General features: G+C 44.5%; 1 protein-coding gene across 1 annotated transcript in view; it reads left to right on the top strand.

The window, feature by feature from the left end:
• als2a (alsin Rho guanine nucleotide exchange factor ALS2 a) overlaps positions 1-17,755 on the top strand; it is a 98,656-nt gene that overhangs the window by 36,583 nt on the left and 44,318 nt on the right. The window contains exons 17-24 of the mRNA XM_064977010.1: positions 5,264-5,331; positions 6,047-6,113; positions 6,252-6,424; positions 7,378-7,443; positions 7,548-7,646; positions 15,078-15,242; positions 16,613-16,724; positions 17,547-17,624. Coding sequence (XP_064833082.1) covers positions 5,264-5,331; positions 6,047-6,113; positions 6,252-6,424; positions 7,378-7,443; positions 7,548-7,646; positions 15,078-15,242; positions 16,613-16,724; positions 17,547-17,624 — 828 coding nt within the window. The remainder of the gene's footprint in view (positions 1-5,263; positions 5,332-6,046; positions 6,114-6,251; positions 6,425-7,377; positions 7,444-7,547; positions 7,647-15,077; positions 15,243-16,612; positions 16,725-17,546; positions 17,625-17,755) is intronic.

Genomic DNA, 17,755 nt, shown 5'->3' with positions numbered 1-17,755 from the left:
TTGGAGCTGCTATAGACTACTGCTCTCTCTGTTGGAGCTGCTATAGGCTACTGCTCTCTCTGTTGGAGCTGCTATAGGCTACTGCTCTCTCTGTTGGAGCTGCTATAGACTACTGCTCTCTCTGTTGGAGCTGCTATAGGCTACTGCTCTCTCTGTTGGAGCTGCTATAGGCTACTGCTCTCTCTGTTGGAGCTGCTATAGGCTACTGCTCTCTCTGTTGGAGCTGTGGTGACTGCTATAGGCTACTGCTCTCTCTGTTGGAGCTGCTATAGACTACTGCTCTCTCTGTTGGAGCTGCTATAGGCTACTGCTCTCTCTGTTGGAGCTGCTATAGGCTACTGCTCTCTCTGTTGGAGCTGCTATAGGCTACTGCTCTCTCTGTTGGAGCTGTGGTGACTGCTATAGGCTACTGCTCTCTCTGTTGGAGCTGCTATAGGCTACTGCTCTCTCTGTTGGAGCTGCTATAGGCTACTGCTCTCTATGTTGGAGCTGCTATAGGCTACTGCTCTCTCTGTTGGAGCTGCTATAGGCTACTGCTCTCTCTGTTGGAGCTGCTATAGGCTACTGCTCTCTCTGTTGGAGCTGCTATAGACTACTGCTCTCTCTGTTGGAGCTGCTATAGGCTACTGCTCTCTCTGTTGGAGCTGATATAGGCTACTGCTCTCTCTGTTGGAGCTGCTATAGGCTACTGCTCTCTCTGTTGGAGCTGCTATAGGCTACTGCTCTCTCTGTTGGAGCTGCTATAGGCTACTGCTCTCTCTGTTGGAGCTGCTATAGGCTACTGCTCTCTCTGTTGGAGCTGATATAGGCTACTGCTCTCTCTGTTGGAGCTGCTATAGACTACTGCTCTCTCTGTTGGAGCTGCTATAGGCTACTGCTCTCTCTGTTGGAGCTGCTATAGGCTACTGCTCTCTATGTTGGAGCTGTGGTGACTGCTATAGACTACTGCTCTCTCTGTTGGAGCTGCTATAGGCTACTGCTCTCTCTGTTGGAGCTGCTATAGGCTACTGCTCTCTATGTTGGAGCTGCTATAGGCTACTGCTCTCTCTGTTGGAGCTGCTATAGGCTACTGCTCTCTCTGTTGGAGCTGCTATAGGCTACTGCTCTCTCTGTTGGAGCTGCTATAGACTACTGCTCTCTCTGTTGGAGCTGCTATGGGCTACTGCTCTCTCTGTTGGAGCTGTGGTGACTGCTATAGGCTACTGCTCTCTCTGTTGGAGCTGCTATAGGCTACTGCTCTCTCTGTTGGAGCTGCTATAGGCTACTGCTTTCTCTGTTGGAGCTGTGGTGACTGCTATAGACTACTGCTCTCTCTGTTGGAGCTGCTATAGGCTACTGCTCTCTCTGTTGGAGCTGATATAGGCTACTGCTCTCTCTGTTGGAGCTGCTATAGACTACTGCTCTCTCTGTTGGAGCTGCTATAGGCTACTGCTCTCTCTGTTGGAGCTGCTATAGACTACTGCTCTCTATGTTGGAGCTGTGGTGACTGCTATAGACTACTGCTCTCTCTGTTGGAGCTGCTATAGGCTACTGCTCTCTCTGTTGGAGCTGCTATAGGCTACTGCTCTCTCTGTTGGAGCTGCTATAGGCTACTGCTCTCTCTGTTGGAGCTGCTATAGGCTACTGCTCTCTATGTTGGAGCTGCTATAGGCTACTGCTCTCTCTGTTGGAGCTGCTATAGGCTACTGCTCTCTCTGTTGGAGCTGCTATAGGCTACTGCTCTCTCTGTTGGAGCTGCTATAGACTACTGCTCTCTCTGTTGGAGCTGCTATAGGCTACTGCTCTCTCTCTGTTGGAGCTGATATAGGCTACTGCTCTCTCTGTTGGAGCTGCTATAGGCTACTGCTTTCTCTGTTGGAGCTGTGGTGACTGCTATAGGCTACTGCTCACTCTGTTGGAGCTGCTATAGGCTACTGCTCTCTCTGTTGGAGCTGCTATGGGCTACTGCTCTCTCTGTTGGAGCTGCTATAGGCTACTGCTCTCTCTGTTGGAGCTGCTATAGGCTACTGCTCTCTCTGTTGGAGCTGCTATAGACTACTGCTCTCTCTGTTGGAGCTGCTATAGGCTACTGCTCTCTCTGTTGGAGCTGCTATAGGCTACTGCTCTCTCTGTTGGAGCTGCTATAGACTACTGCTCTCTCTGTTGGAGCTGCTATAGACTACTGCTCTCTCTGTTGGAGCTGCTATAGACTACTGCTCTCTCTGTTGGAGCTGCTATAGGCTACTGCTCTCTCTGTTGGAGCTGCTATAGGCTACTGCTCTCTCTGTTGGAGCTGCTATAGGCTACTGCTCTCTCTGTTGGAGCTGCTATAGACTACTGCTCTCTCTGTTGGAGCTGCTATAGACTACTGCTCTCTCTGTTGGAGCTGCTATAGGCTACTGCTCTCTCTGTTGGAGCTGTGGTGACTGCTATAGGCTTCTGCTGTCTGTGTGTTTTATAATTTTCTCTCATTTGACTTTTTGACGGTGTCATTAGAGTTCCCAGAATGTCCTTCTCCTCTTTGTCTCTTGATTCACACACACACACACACACACACACACACACACACACACACACACACACACACACACACACACACACACACACACACACAAGGCTTCTGCAGAAGGGGAAGAGACTCGTCCAGAAACCTATTGATTCAGCAGATACTGAAAAATGACTCTACATGTACAGCAACATAAACCGAAGAAATACAGAAATGAAACAAACTATAACTTCTCACAATATAAACAATGACATTTCTTTTAAAGTTGCATAACGTGGTTAAAAATAATATCTACAATGTACACTGAGTGGACAAAACATTAGGAACATCTGCTCTTTCCATGACAGTGACTGACCAGGTGAATCCAGGTGAAAGATATGATGTCATCAATCAGTGTAGATGAAGGGGAGGTTTGTGTCAAGAACTACAACGCTGCTGGATTTTTAACGCTCAACAGTTTCCTTTGTGAATGATCCACCACCCAAAGGACATCCAGCCAACTTGACACAACTGTGGGAAGCATTAGAGTCAACATGGGCCAGCATCCCTGTGGAACGCTTTCAACACCTTGTAGAGTCAACATGGGCCAGCATCCCTGTGGAATGCTTTCAACACCTTGTAGAGTCAACATGGGCCAGCATCCCTGTGGAACGCTTTCAACACCTTGTAGAGTCAACATGGGCCAGCATCCCTGTGGAACGCTTTCAACACCTTGTAGAGTCAACATGGGGCCAGCATCCCTGTGGAACGCTTTCCAACACCTTGTAGAGTCAACATGGGCCAGCATCCCTGTGGAACGCTTTCGACACCTTGTAGAGTCAACATGGGGCCAGCATCCCTGTGGAACGCTTTGGACACCTTGTAGAGTCAATATGGGCCACCATCCCTGTGGAACGCTTTCAACACCTTGTTGAGTCAACATGGGCCAGCATCCCTGTGGAACGCTTTCAACACCTTGTAGAGTCAACATGGGGCCAGCATCCCTGTGGAACGCTTTCAACACCTTGTAGAGTCAACATGGGGCCAGCATCCCTGTGGAACGCTTTGGACACCTTGTAGAGTCAACATGGGCCAGCATCCCTGTGGAACGCTTTCAACACCTTGTAGAGTCAACATGGTCCAGCATCCCTGTGGAACGCTTTCAACACGGACCAGCATCCCCGTGGAACGCTTTCAACACCTTGTTGAGTCAACATGGGCCAGCATCCCTGTGGAACCCTTTCAACACCTTGTAGAGTCAACATGGGCCAGTATCCCTGTGGAACGCTTTCAACACCTTGTAGAGTCAACATGGGCCAGCATCCCTGTGGAACGCTTTGGACACCTTGTAGAGTCAACATGGGCCAGTATCCCTGTGGAACGCTTTTCAACACCTTGTAGAGTCAACATGGGCCAGCATCCCTGTGGAACGCTTTCAACACCTTGTTGAGTCAACATGGGCCAGTATCCCTGTGGAATGCTTTCAACACCTTGTAGAGTCAACATGGGCCAGTATCCCTGTGGAACGCTTTTCAACACCTTGTAGAGTCAACATGGGCCAGCATCCCTGTGGAACGCTTTCAACACCTTGTTGAGTCAACATGGGCCAGCATCCCTGTGGAACGCTTTTCAACACCTTGTAGAGTCAACATGGGCCAGTATCCCTGTGGAACGCTTTCAACACCTTGTAGAGTCAACATGGGCCAGCATCCCTGTGGAACGCTTTGGACACCTTGTAGAGTCAACATGGGCCAGTATCCCTGTGGAACGCTTTCAACACCTTGTAGAGTCAACATGGGCCAGCATCCCTGTGGAACGCTTTCAACACCTTGTAGAGTCAACATGGGGCCAGCATCCCTGTGGAACGCTTTCAACACCTTGTAGAGTCAACATGGACCAGCATCCCTGTGGAACGCTTTCAACACCTTGTAGAGTCAACATGGACCAGCATCCCTGTGGAACGCTTTCAACACCTTGTAGAGTCAACATGGACCAGCATCCCTGTGGAACGCTTTCAACACCTTGTAGAGTCAACATGGACCAGCATCCCTGTGGAACGCTTTCAACACCATGTAGAGTCCATGTCCCGATGAATTGAGGCTGTTCTGAGGGGAAAAGGGGGGGGGGAAATGGGGTGCAACTCAATATTATGAAGGTGTTTCTAATGTTTTGTACACTCAGTGTAGTTTTGTGTTACCAGATGCAAGTCATCCTGTAACACATGGAATTCTGCTTGTTCTGCTTGACTTCTGCTTGTTCTGCTTGTTCTGCTTGTTCTGCTTGTTCTGCTTGTCCTGCTTGTTCTGCTTGTTCTGCTTATTCTGCCTGTCCTGCTTGTCCTGCTTGTCCTGCTTGACTTCTGCTTGTTCTGCTTGTTCTGCTTGTTCTGCTTGTTCTGCTTGTTCTGCTTGACTTCTATTTGTTCTGCTTGTTCTGCTTGTTCTGCTTGACTTCTATTTGTTCTGTTTGTTCTGCTTGTTCTACTTGACTTCTATTTGTTCTGCTTGTTCTGCTTGTTCTGCTTGTTCTGCTTGTTCTGCTTGTTCTGCTTATCCTGCTTGACTTCTGCTTGTTTATTTGAAACATGTGAAACATAAAAATCCACTGCGCTGTGACATCACTGTTCTGTCTCCCTTCAGTTCTCATCTCATCATGTCTACTCCCTGTCCACTCTCTGGGTGGAACCCATCACTGACATCACTGTTCTGTCTCCCTTCAGTTCTCATCTCATCATGTCTACTCCCTGTCCACTCTCTGGGTGGAACCCATCACTGACATCACTGTTCTGTCTCCCTTCAGTTCTCATCTCATCATGTCTACTCCCTGTCCACTCTCTGGGTGGAACCCATCACTGCCAGCAGCAACCTGTAAGTTTAGTCTACCTGCTATCCTTCTCTCAGACATGTGACTAACAAATGTTTTATAATGTGTCCCTGAACAAAGAGGGGGGGGGGGTCAAAATCAACAGTAACAGTCAGTATCTGGTGTGGCCACCAGCTGCATTAAGTACTACAGTGCATCTCCTCCTCATGGCCTGCACCAGATTTGCCGGTTCTTGCTGCGAGATGTTACCCCACTCTTCCACCAAGGCACCTGCAAGTTCCCGGACATTTCTGGGGGGAACGACCATAGCCCTCACCCTCCGATCCAACAGGTCCCAGACGTGCTCAATGGGATTGAGATCCGGGCTCATCACTGGCCATGGCAGAACACTGTCATTCCTGTCTTGTAGGAAATCACACACAGAACGAGCAGTATGGCTGGTGGCATTGTCATGCTGGAAGGTCATGTCAGGATGAGCCTGCAGGAAGGGTACCACATGAGGTAGGAGGATGTCTTCCCTGTAACACACAGCATTGAGATTGCCTGCAATGACAACAAGCTCAATCAGATGATGCTGTGACACACCGCCCCAGACCGTGATAGACCCTCCACCTCCAAATCGATCCCGCTCCAGAGTACGAGCCTCGGTGAAACGCTCATTTCTTTGACGATAAACGTGAATCCGACCAACACCCCATAGAAAGCTTGTTTTTAAATCTCCTAAAGTTCTATTTAATGTTGTCTTCTTCTGCCCCCCAGGTATGGAATTAAGGTGACAACTCCAGAGGAGAGTTTCACTCTGATAGCATCCTCAGCTCAGGAGAAGGTACAGCTCTCAGTCTAGTGTCTGGTTGACACACCTCATAATCCCAACTCTCCCAGTATATCCACATCCGACTAACCACAGCTGTCTTTGACTCTTAAGGTTGACGTGTTATCCCACTGTTTCCCTCTGTCCCTCTAGGCTAAGTGGCTGAGGGCTATTAACCAGGCCGTGGAGGCGGTGTTGACCGGAGAGGGGAGCGGTCCTGGGGTCCCCGCTGTCTCTCGTACCGCCTCCTACATCTTCTACAAAGACCTACGTCTGAAGGATGCCTCCTACTCAGGCCGCTGGCAGTCTGGCAAACCCCACGGCAAGTGAGTCTAAAGGAGGGACGGGTTTACAGAGAATGTTACAGAGAACGTTACAGAGAACGTTACAGAGCACTTTACAGAGAACGTTACAGAGCACTTTACAGAGAACGTTACAGAGAACGTTACAGAGCACTTTACAGAGAACTTTACAGAGAACTTTACAGATAACCCTTACAGAGAACCTTACAGAGAACCTTACAGAGAACCCTTACAGAGAACCTTACAGATACCTTTACAGAGAACCTTACAGATAACCCTTACAGAGAACCTTACAGATACCTTTACAGAGAACCTTACAGAGAACCTTACAGATACCTTTACAGAGAACCTTACAGATACCTTTACAGAGAACCTTACAGAGAACGTTACAGAGAACGTTACAGAGAACGTTACAGAGAACGTTACAGAGAACGTTACAGAGCACTTTACAGAGAACGTTACAGAGCACTTTACAGAGAACGTTACAGAGAACGTTACAGAGCACTTTACAGAGAATGTTACAGAGCACTTTACAGAGAACTTTACAGAGAACTTTACAGAGAACCTTACAGAGAACCTTACAGATAACCTTTACAGAGAACCTTACAGATAACCTTTACAGAGAACCTTACAGAGAACCTTACAGAGAACCTTACAGATACCTTTACAGAGAACCTTACAGATACCTTTACAGAGAACCTTACAGATAACCCTTACAGAGAACCTTACAGATACCTTTACAGAGAACCTTACAGATACCTTTACAGAGAACCTTACAGAGAACGTTACAGAGAACGTTACAGAAAACAGGGAACTGAAGGTGTTCTAAAACCAATCGTTTTGTATTAGCTAGATGATTTACACTTTCTAGTAGGTCTAACCTTAACGTACAATTCTGCACTATTGTATAATAAGGCCAAACTACACTTTTTTTGTTTTGTTTGTGTTGACAGATTGTCTTCTTCTTTTTCGAACAGAGGGATCATGAAATGGCCAGATGGCAGAAAGTTCACGGGGACCTTTAAACAAGGACTGGAGGACGGGTCAGTGTTAGTCCGAGTTCACAGTGGTGAAACCAGGTAGTGTGAGAGGCATGGTCAACATGCAGATGCTGTAACCACTGTGCTTTCGTCTCCTGTGCTTGTAGCTATGGAGACTGTATAATGCCAAACAAGATCCTCAACAAGAGTGATCGTTACCAGGGCCACTGGAGAGATGGGAAGATGCATGGCTTTGGGACGTACAGGTGGGTTACTGTGTACCTGTATATACTACAGTGAGGGAGTTACTGTGTTCACCTGTATATACTACAGGGAGTTACTGTGTTCACCTGTATATACTACAGTGAGTTACTGTGTTCACCTGTATATACTACAGGGAGTTACTGTGTTCACCTGTATATACTACAGGGAGTTACTGTGTTCACCTGTATATACTACAGGGAGTTACTGTGTTCACCTGTATATACTACAGGGAGTTACTGTGTTCACCTGTATATACTACAGGGAGTTACTGTGTTCACCTGTATATACTACAGTGAGTTACTGTGTTCACCTGTATATACTACAGGGAGTTACTGTGTTCACCTGTATATACTACAGGGAGTTACTGTGTTCACCTGTATATACTACAGGGAGTTACTGTGTTCACCTGTATATACTACAGGGAGTTACTGTGTTCACCTGTATATACTACAGGGAGTTACTGTGTTCACCTGTATATACTACAGGGAGTTACTGTGTTCACCTGTATATACTACAGGGAGTTACTGTGTTCACCTGTATATACTACAGGGAGTTACTGTGTTCACCTGTATATACTACAGGGAGTTACTGTGTTCACCTGTATATACTACAGGGAGTTACTGTGTTCACCTGTATATACTACAGGGAGTTACTGTGTTCACCTGTATATACTACAGGGAGTTACTGTGTTCACCTGTATATACTACAGGGAGTTACTGTGTTCACCTGTATATACTACAGGGAGGGAGTTACTGTGTTCACCTGTATATACTACAGGGAGGGAGTTACTGTGTTCACCTGTATATACTACAGGGAGGGAGTTACTGTGTTCACCTGTATATACTACAGTGAGTTACTGTGTTCACCTGTATATACTACAGGGAGTTACTGTGTTCACCTGTATATACTACAGGGAGTTACTGTGTTCACCTGTATATACTACAGGGAGTTACTGTGTTCACCTGTATATACTACAGGGAGTTACTGTGTTCACCTGTATATACTACAGGGAGTTACTGTGTTCACCTGTATATACTACAGGGAGGGAGTTACTGTGTTCACCTGTATATACTACAGGGAGTTACTGTGTTCACCTGTATATACTACAGGGAGTTACTGTGTTCACCTGTATATACTACAGGGAGGGAGTTACTGTGTTCACCTGTATATACTACAGGGAGGGAGTTACTGTGTTCACCTGTATATACTACAGGGAGTTACTGTGTTCACCTGTATATACTACAGTGAGTTACTGTGTTCACCTGTATATACTACAGGGAGTTACTGTGTTCACCTGTATATACTACAGTGAGGGAGTTACTGTGTTCACCTGTATATACTACAGTGAGGGAGTTACTGTGTTCACCTGTATATACTACAGGGAGTTACTGTGTTCACCTGTATATACTACAGTGAGTTACTGTGTTCACCTGTATATACTACAGTGAGTTACTGTGTTCACCTGTATATACTACAGGGAGTTACTGTGTTCACCTGTATATACTACAGTGACTTACTGTGTTCACCTGTATATACTACAGGGAGTTACTGTGTTCACCTGTATATACTACAGGGAGTTACTGTGTTCACCTGTATATACTACAGTGAGTTACTGTGTTCACCTGTATATACTACAGGGAGTTACTGTGTTCACCTGTATATACTACAGTGACTTACTGTGTTCACCTGTATATACTACAGTGACTTACTGTGTTCACCTGTATATACTACAGGGAGGGAGTTACTGTGTTCACCTGTATATACTACAGTGAGGGAGTTACTGTGTTCACCTGTATATACTACAGTGAGGGAGTTACTGTGTTCACCTGTATATACTACAGTGAGTTACTGTGTTCACCTGTATATACTACAGGGAGTTACTGTGTTCACCTGTATATACTACAGTGAGTTACTGTGTTCACCTGTATATACTACAGGGAGTTACTGTGTTCACCTGTATATACTACAGTGAGTTACTGTGTTCACCTGTATATACTACAGGGGGTTACTGTGTTCACCTGTATATACTACAGGGAGTTACTGTGTTCACCTGTATATACTACAGGGAGTTACTGTGTTCACCTGTATATACTACAGGGAGTTACTGTGTTCACCTGTATATACTACAGTGAGTTACTGTGTTCACCTGTATATACTACAGGGAGTTACTGTGTTCACCTGTATATACTACAGGGAGTTACTGTGTTCACCTGTATATACTACAGGGAGTTACTGTGTTCACCTGTATATACTACAGTGAGTTACTGTGTTCACCTGTATATACTACAGGGAGTTACTGTGTTCACCTGTATATACTACAGGGAGTTACTGTGTTCACCTGTATATACTACAGGGAGTTACTGTGTTCACCTGTATATACTACAGGGAGTTACTGTGTTCACCTGTATATACTACAGGGAGTTACTGTGTTCACCTGTATATACTACAGGGAGTTACTGTGTTCACCTGTATATACTACAGGGAGTTACTGTGTTCACCTGTATATACTACAGGGAGTTACTGTGTTCACCTGTATATACTACAGGGAGTTACTGTGTTCACCTGTATATACTACAGGGAGTTACTGTGTTCACCTGTATATACTACAGGGAGTTACTGTGTTCACCTGTATATACTACAGGGAGTTACTGTGTTCACCTGTATATACTACAGGGAGTTACTGTGTTCACCTGTATATACTACAGGGAGTTACTGTGTTCACCTGTATATACTACAGGGAGTTACTGTGTTCACCTGTATATACTACAGGGAGTTACTGTGTTCACCTGTATATACTACAGGGAGTTACTGTGTTCACCTGTATATACTACAGGGAGTTACTGTGTTCACCTGTATATACTACAGGGAGTTACTGTGTTCACCTGTATATACTACAGGGAGTTACTGTGTTCACCTGTATATACTACAGGGAGTTACTGTGTTCACCTGTATATACTACAGGGAGTTACTGTGTTCACCTGTATATACTACAGGGAGGGAGTTACTGTGTTCACCTGTATATACTACAGGGAGGGAGTTACTGTGTTCACCTGTATATACTACAGGGAGGGAGTTACTGTGTTCACCTGTATATACTACAGGGAGGGAGTTACTGTGTTCACCTGTATATACTACAGGGAGTTACTGTGTTCACCTGTATATACTACAGGGAGGGAGTTACTGTGTTCACCTGTATATACTACAGGGAGGGAGTTACTGTGTTCACCTGTATATACTACAGGGAGGGAGTTACTGTGTTCACCTGTATATACTACAGGGAGTTACTGTGTTCACCTGTATATACTACAGGGAGTTACTGTGTTCACCTGTATATACTACAGGGAGTTACTGTGTTCACCTGTATATACTACAGGGAGTTACTGTGTTCACCTGTATATACTACAGGGAGTTACTGTGTTCACCTGTATATACTACAGGGAGTTACTGTGTTCACCTGTATATACTACAGGGAGTTACTGTGTTCACCTGTATATACTACAGTGAGTTACTGTGTTCACCTGTATATACTACAGGGAGTTACTGTGTTCACCTGTATATACTACAGGGAGTTACTGTGTTCACCTGTATATACTACAGGGAGTTACTGTGTTCACCTGTATATACTACAGGGAGTTACTGTGTTCACCTGTATATACTACAGGGAGTTACTGTGTTCACCTGTATATACTACAGGGAGTTACTGTGTTCACCTGTATATACTACAGGGAGTTACTGTGTTCACCTGTATATACTACAGGGAGTTACTGTGTTCACCTGTATATACTACAGGGAGTTACTGTGTTCACCTGTATATACTACAGGGAGTTACTGTGTTCACCTGTATATACTACAGGGAGGGAGTTACTGTGTTCACCTGTATATACTACAGGGAGGGAGTTACTGTGTTCACCTGTATATACTACAGGGAGGGAGTTACTGTGTTCACCTGTATATATTACAGGGAGTTACTGTGTTCACCTGTATATACTACAGGGAGTTACTGTGTTCACCTGTATATACTACAGGGAGTTACTGTGTTCACCTGTATATACTACAGGGAGTTACTGTGTTCACCTGTATATACTACAGGGAGTTACTGTGTTCACCTGTATATACTACAGGGAGTTACTGTGTTCACCTGTATATACTACAGTGACTTACTGTGTTCACCTGTATATACTACAGTGACTTACTGTGTTCACCTGTATATACTACAGGGAGTTACTGTGTTCACCTGTATATACTACAGTGACTTACTGTGTTCACCTGTATATACTACAGGGAGTTACTGTGTTCACCTGTATATACTACAGTGACTTACTGTGTTCACCTGTATATACTACAGGGAGTTACTGTGTTCACCTGTATATACTACAGTGACTTACTGTGTTCACCTGTATATACTACAGGGAGTTACTGTGTTCACCTGTATATACTACAGGGAGTTACTGTGTTCACCTGTATATACTACAGGGAGTTACTGTGTTCACCTGTATATACTACAGGGAGTTACTGTGTTCACCTGTATATACTACAGGGAGTTACTGTGTTCACCTGTATATACTACAGGGAGTTACTGTGTTCACCTGTATATACTACAGTGAGTTACTGTGTTCACCTGTATATACTACAGGGAGTTACTGTGTTCACCTGTATATACTACAGGGAGTTACTGTGTTCACCTGTATATACTACAGGGAGGGAGTTACTGTGTTCACCTGTATATACTACAGGGAGTTACTGTGTTCACCTGTATATACTACAGGGAGGGAGTTACTGTGTTCACCTGTATATACTACAGGGAGGGAGTTACTGTGTTCACCTGTATATACTACAGGGAGTTACTGTGTTCACCTGTATATACTACAGGGAGTTACTGTGTTCACCTGTATATACTACAGTGAGGGAGTTACTGTGTTCACCTGTATATACTACAGTGAGGGAGTTACTGTGTTCACCTGTATATACTACAGGGAGTTACTGTGTTCACCTGTATATACTACAGGGAGTTACTGTGTTCACCTGTATATACTACAGGGAGTTACTGTGTTCACCTGTATATACTACAGTGAGTTACTGTGTTCACCTGTATATACTACAGTGGGTTACTGTGTTCACCTGTATATACTACAGTGGAGTTACTGTGTTCACCTGTATATACTACAGTGGACCTGTTACTGTGTTCACCTGTTCATATACTACAGTGGGTTACTGTGTTCACCTGTATATACTACAGTGGGTTACTGTGTTCACCTGTATATACTACAGTGAGTTACTGTGTTCACCTGTATATACTACAGTGGGTTACTGTGTTCACCTGTATATACTACAGTGGGTTACTGTGTTCACCTGTATATACTACAGGGAGGGAGTTACTGTGTTCACCTGTATATACTACAGGGAGTTACTGTGTTCACCTGTATATACTACAGGGAGTTACTGTGTTCACCTGTATATACTACAGGGAGTTACTGTGTTCACCTGTATATACTACAGGGAGTTACTGTGTTCACCTGTATATACTACAGGGAGGGAGTTACTGTGTTCACCTGTATATACTACAGGGAGGGAGTTACTGTGTTCACCTGTATATACTACAGGGAGGGAGTTACTGTGTTCACCTGTATATATTACAGGGAGTTACTGTGTTCACCTGTATATACTACAGGGAGTTACTGTGTTCACCTGTATATACTACAGGGAGTTACTGTGTTCACCTGTATATACTACAGGGAGTTACTGTGTTCACCTGTATATACTACAGTGAGTTACTGTGTTCACCTGTATATACTACAGGGAGTTACTGTGTTCACCTGTATATACTACAGGGAGTTACTGTGTTCACCTGTATATACTACAGGGAGTTACTGTGTTCACCTGTATATACTACAGGGAGTTACTGTGTTCACCTGTATATACTACAGGGAGTTACTGTGTTCACCTGTATATACTACAGGGAGTTACTGTGTTCACCTGTATATACTACAGGGAGTTACTGTGTTCACCTGTATATACTACAGGGAGTTACTGTGTTCACCTGTATATACTACAGTGAGTTACTGTGTTCACCTGTATATACTACAGGGAGTTACTGTGTTCACCTGTATATACTACAGGGAGTTACTGTGTTCACCTGTATATACTACAGGGAGTTACTGTGTTCACCTGTATATACTACAGGGAGTTACTGTGTTCACCTGTATATACTACAGGGAGTTACTGTGTTCACCTGTATATACTACAGGGAGGGAGTTACTGTGTTCACCTGTATATACTACAGGGAGGGAGTTACTGTGTTCACCTGTATATACTACAGGGAGGGAGTTACTGTGTTCACCTGTATATACTACAGGGAGGGAGTTACTGTGTTCACCTGTATATACTACAGGGAGGGAGTTACTGTGTTCACCTGTATATACTACAGGGAGGGAGTTACTGTGTTCACCTGTATATACTACAGGGAGTTACTGTGTTCACCTGTATATATTACAGTGAGTTACTGTGTTCACCTGTATATACTACAGGGAGTTACTGTGTTCACCTGTATATACTACAGGGAGTTACTGTGTTCACCTGTATATACTACAGGGAGTTACTGTGTTCACCTGTATATACTACAGGGAGGGAGTTACTGTGTTCACCTGTATATACTACAGGGAGTTACTGTGTTCACCTGTATATACTACAGTGACGGAGTTACTGTGTTCAGGTCAGGTGAATGATTGTAGTTCTCTCCAGGTATGCTGCAGGTGTATGTAGTTCTCTACAGGTATGCTACTGGTCAGGTGTATTATTGTAGTTCTCTGCAGGTATACTACACGTCAGGTGTATGATTGTAGTTCTCTGCAGGTATACTACACGTCAGGTGTATGATTGTAGTTCTCTCCAGGTATGTTACAGGTGAATGATTGTAGTTCTCTCCAGGTATGTTACATGTGAATGATTGTAGTTCTCTCCAGGTATGTTACAGGTGAATGATTGTAGTTCTCTCCAGGTATGTTACATGTGAATGATTGTAGTTCTCTCCAGGTATGTTACATGTGAATGATTGTAGTTCTCTCCAGGTATGTTACAGGTGTATGATTGTAGTTCTCTCCAGGTATGATTGTAGTTCTCTCCAGGTATGTTACAGGTGAATGATTGTAGTTCTCTCCAGGTATGCTACAGGTCAGGTGTATGATTGTAGTTCTCTCCAGGTATGTTACAGGTGTATGATTGTAGTTCTCTCCAGGTATGATTGTAGTTCTCTCCAGGCATGCTACAGGTCAGGTGTATGATTGTAGTTCTCTCCAGGTATGCTACAGGTGTATGATTGTAGTTCTCTCCAGGTATGTTACAGGTGAATGATTGTAGTTCTCTCCAGGTATGCTACAGGTGAATGATTGTAGTTCTCTCCAGGTATGCTACAGGTGTATGATTGTAGTTCTCTCCAGGTATGCTACAGGTCAGGTGTATGAGGGATCCTTCCATGAGAACATCCGTCAGGGCCATGGGATGCTGAGTTCTGGGAAGCTGATTGGCTCTTCTTCCAGTGTGTTCGTTGGCCAGTGGCTTCAAGACAAGAAGATGGGATATGGAGTGTTTGATGACATCACTAGGTATAGTACAGCGCTTGATTGACTTGATTTGTCATCGAAAACGTACATCTGTGGTTTCTTAGCCTGGTCTCAGATCTGTTGATGAAAACGTTCATCTGTGGTTGAATAGCCTGGTCTCAGATATGTTGATACAAACGTACAGCTGAGTTGAAAAGCCTGGTCTCAGTTCTGTGGTTAAATAGACTGGTCTCAGGTCTGTGGTTGGATAGTCTGGTCTTAGATCTGTGGTTGAATAGTTGGTCTCAGATCTGTGGTTGAATAGCCTGGTCTCAGATCTGTGGTTGAATAGTTGGTCTCAGGTCTGTGGTTGGATAGTCTGGTCTTAGATCTGTGGTTGAATAGTTGGTCTCAGATCTGTGGTTGAATAGTTGGTCTCAGATCTGTGGTTGAATAGTTGGTCTCAGATCTGTGGTTGAATAGTTGGTCTCAGGTCTGTGGTTGAATAGTTGGTCTCAGATCTGTGGTTTAATAGTTGGTCTCAGATCTGTGGTTGAATAGCCTGGTCTCAGATCTGTGGTTGAATAGCCTGGTCTCAGATCTGTGGTTGAATAGCCTGGTCTCAGATCTGTGGTTGGATAGTCTGGTCTCAGATCTGTGGTCGGATAGCCTGGTCTCAGATCTGTGGTCGAATAGCCTGGTCTCAGATCTGTGGTCGAATAGCCTGGTCTCAGATCTGTGGTTTAATAGTTGGTCTCAGATCTGTGGTTGAATAGCCTGGTCTCAGATCTGTGGTTGAATAGCCTGGTCTCAGATCTGTGGTTGAATAGCCTGGTCTCAGATCTGTGGTTGAATAGCCTGGTCTCAGATCTGTGGTTGAATAGCCTGGTCTCAGATCTGTGGTTGAATAGTTGGTCTCAGATCTGTGGTTGAATAGCCTGGTCTCAGATCTGTGGTTGAATAGCCTGGTCTCAGATCTGTGGTTGAATAGCCTGGTCTCAGATCTGTGGTTGAATAGCCTGGTCTCAGATCTGTGGTTGAATAGCCTGGTCTCAGATCTGTGGTCGAATAGCCTGGTCTCAGATCTGTGGTCGAATAGCCTGGTCTCAGATCTGTGGTCGAATAGCCTGGTCTCAGATCTGTGGTCGAATAGCCTGGTCTCAGATCTGTGATTGAATAGCCTGGTCTCAGATCTGTGGTTGAATAGCCTGGTCTCAGATCTGTGGTTTGATAGCCTGGTCTAAGATCTGTGATTGAATAGCCTGGTCTCAGATCTGTGGTTTGATAGCCTGGTCTAAGATCTGTGATTGAATAGCCTGGTCTAAGATCTGTGATTGAATAGCCTGGTCTCAGATCTGTGGTTGAATAGCCTGGTCTCAGATCTGTGGTTGCTGCTCTGCTTTGCTCAAGTCTATGTGTCTGTCTTGTTTTAGAGGAGAGAAGTACTTGGGCCTGTGGATTGATGACCAGCGACAGGGCAGTGGTGTGGTCGTCACTCAGTTTGGTCTTTACTATGAAGGGACCTTCAGCAACAACAAGATGATGGTGAGTCATTATAATTTTTAGGCTGTAGATCAGCTTTAATGTTGCAAATATATTGATAGAAATCACAATGTAATTATCTGCATTATTTCCAATCCCTCATATTTTGGGGGGGTAAATATATATAAATATACTGTATATGTCACGCCTTGGTCATTGTATTTTGTGTTTTCGTTATATATTTGGTTAGACCAGGGTGTGACATGGGTTATTGTATTGTATTTTCGTATTGGGGTTTTGTAGTGTTTGGGATTGTAGCTGATTAGGGGTGTGTGTGTTTAATAGGTTTGGCTGCCTGAGGCGGTTCTCAATCAGAGTCAGGTGATTCTCGTTGTCTCTGATTGGGAACCGTATTTAGGTAGCCTGGGTTTCGCTTTACTTTTCGTGGGTGATTGTTCCTGTCTCTGTGTAGTGTGCACCAGTCAGGCTGTAATAGGTTTCACGTTCTGTTTGTTGTTTTTGTATTTATTAGTTATTCGTGTATAGTTCGTTCGTTTGTCTTCCTAATAAACATGAGTAACTTACACGCTGCATTTCGGTCCGACTCTCCTTCAACAAAAGAAGAACGCCGTTACAGTATATATATGTTAATATATTTTCCTTTATTATTGTCCCCTAACCCTACCATCCCTCTTCTAATTGGAGTAAACTAATAAACAACAACACTTAGGCTTCTACTTTCTGTTTATACATACTATATACATTTTACTGTCACAACCTAGTTTACCAGAGTTATAGGTTTGTTTTTAATCCCATTCTTCAGCTACCCTCAACCCTTCCTATCTAACTTGATCTCAATGTTGAATGTAATATTTCCTCTGTTAGGGTACTGGTCTGCTGGTATCTGATGATGACACAGCCTTTGAGGGAGAGTTCTCAGAAGACTGGACCCCTAATGGCAAGGTAAGGTATAGATAGAGAGGGACGCGGGGCAGCAGGGTAGCCGAGTGGTTAGAGTGTAGAGGAGGCAGGGTAGCCTAGTGGTTAGAGTGTAGAGGAGGCAGGGTAGCCTAGTGGTTAGAGTGTAGAGGGGG

This window comes from Oncorhynchus masou, chromosome 10 (assembly GCF_036934945.1).
Source record: "Oncorhynchus masou masou isolate Uvic2021 chromosome 10, UVic_Omas_1.1, whole genome shotgun sequence".
Taxonomy (NCBI): Eukaryota; Metazoa; Chordata; class Actinopteri; order Salmoniformes; family Salmonidae; genus Oncorhynchus; species Oncorhynchus masou.
This window is presented reverse-complemented; position numbering and strand designations above follow the sequence as displayed.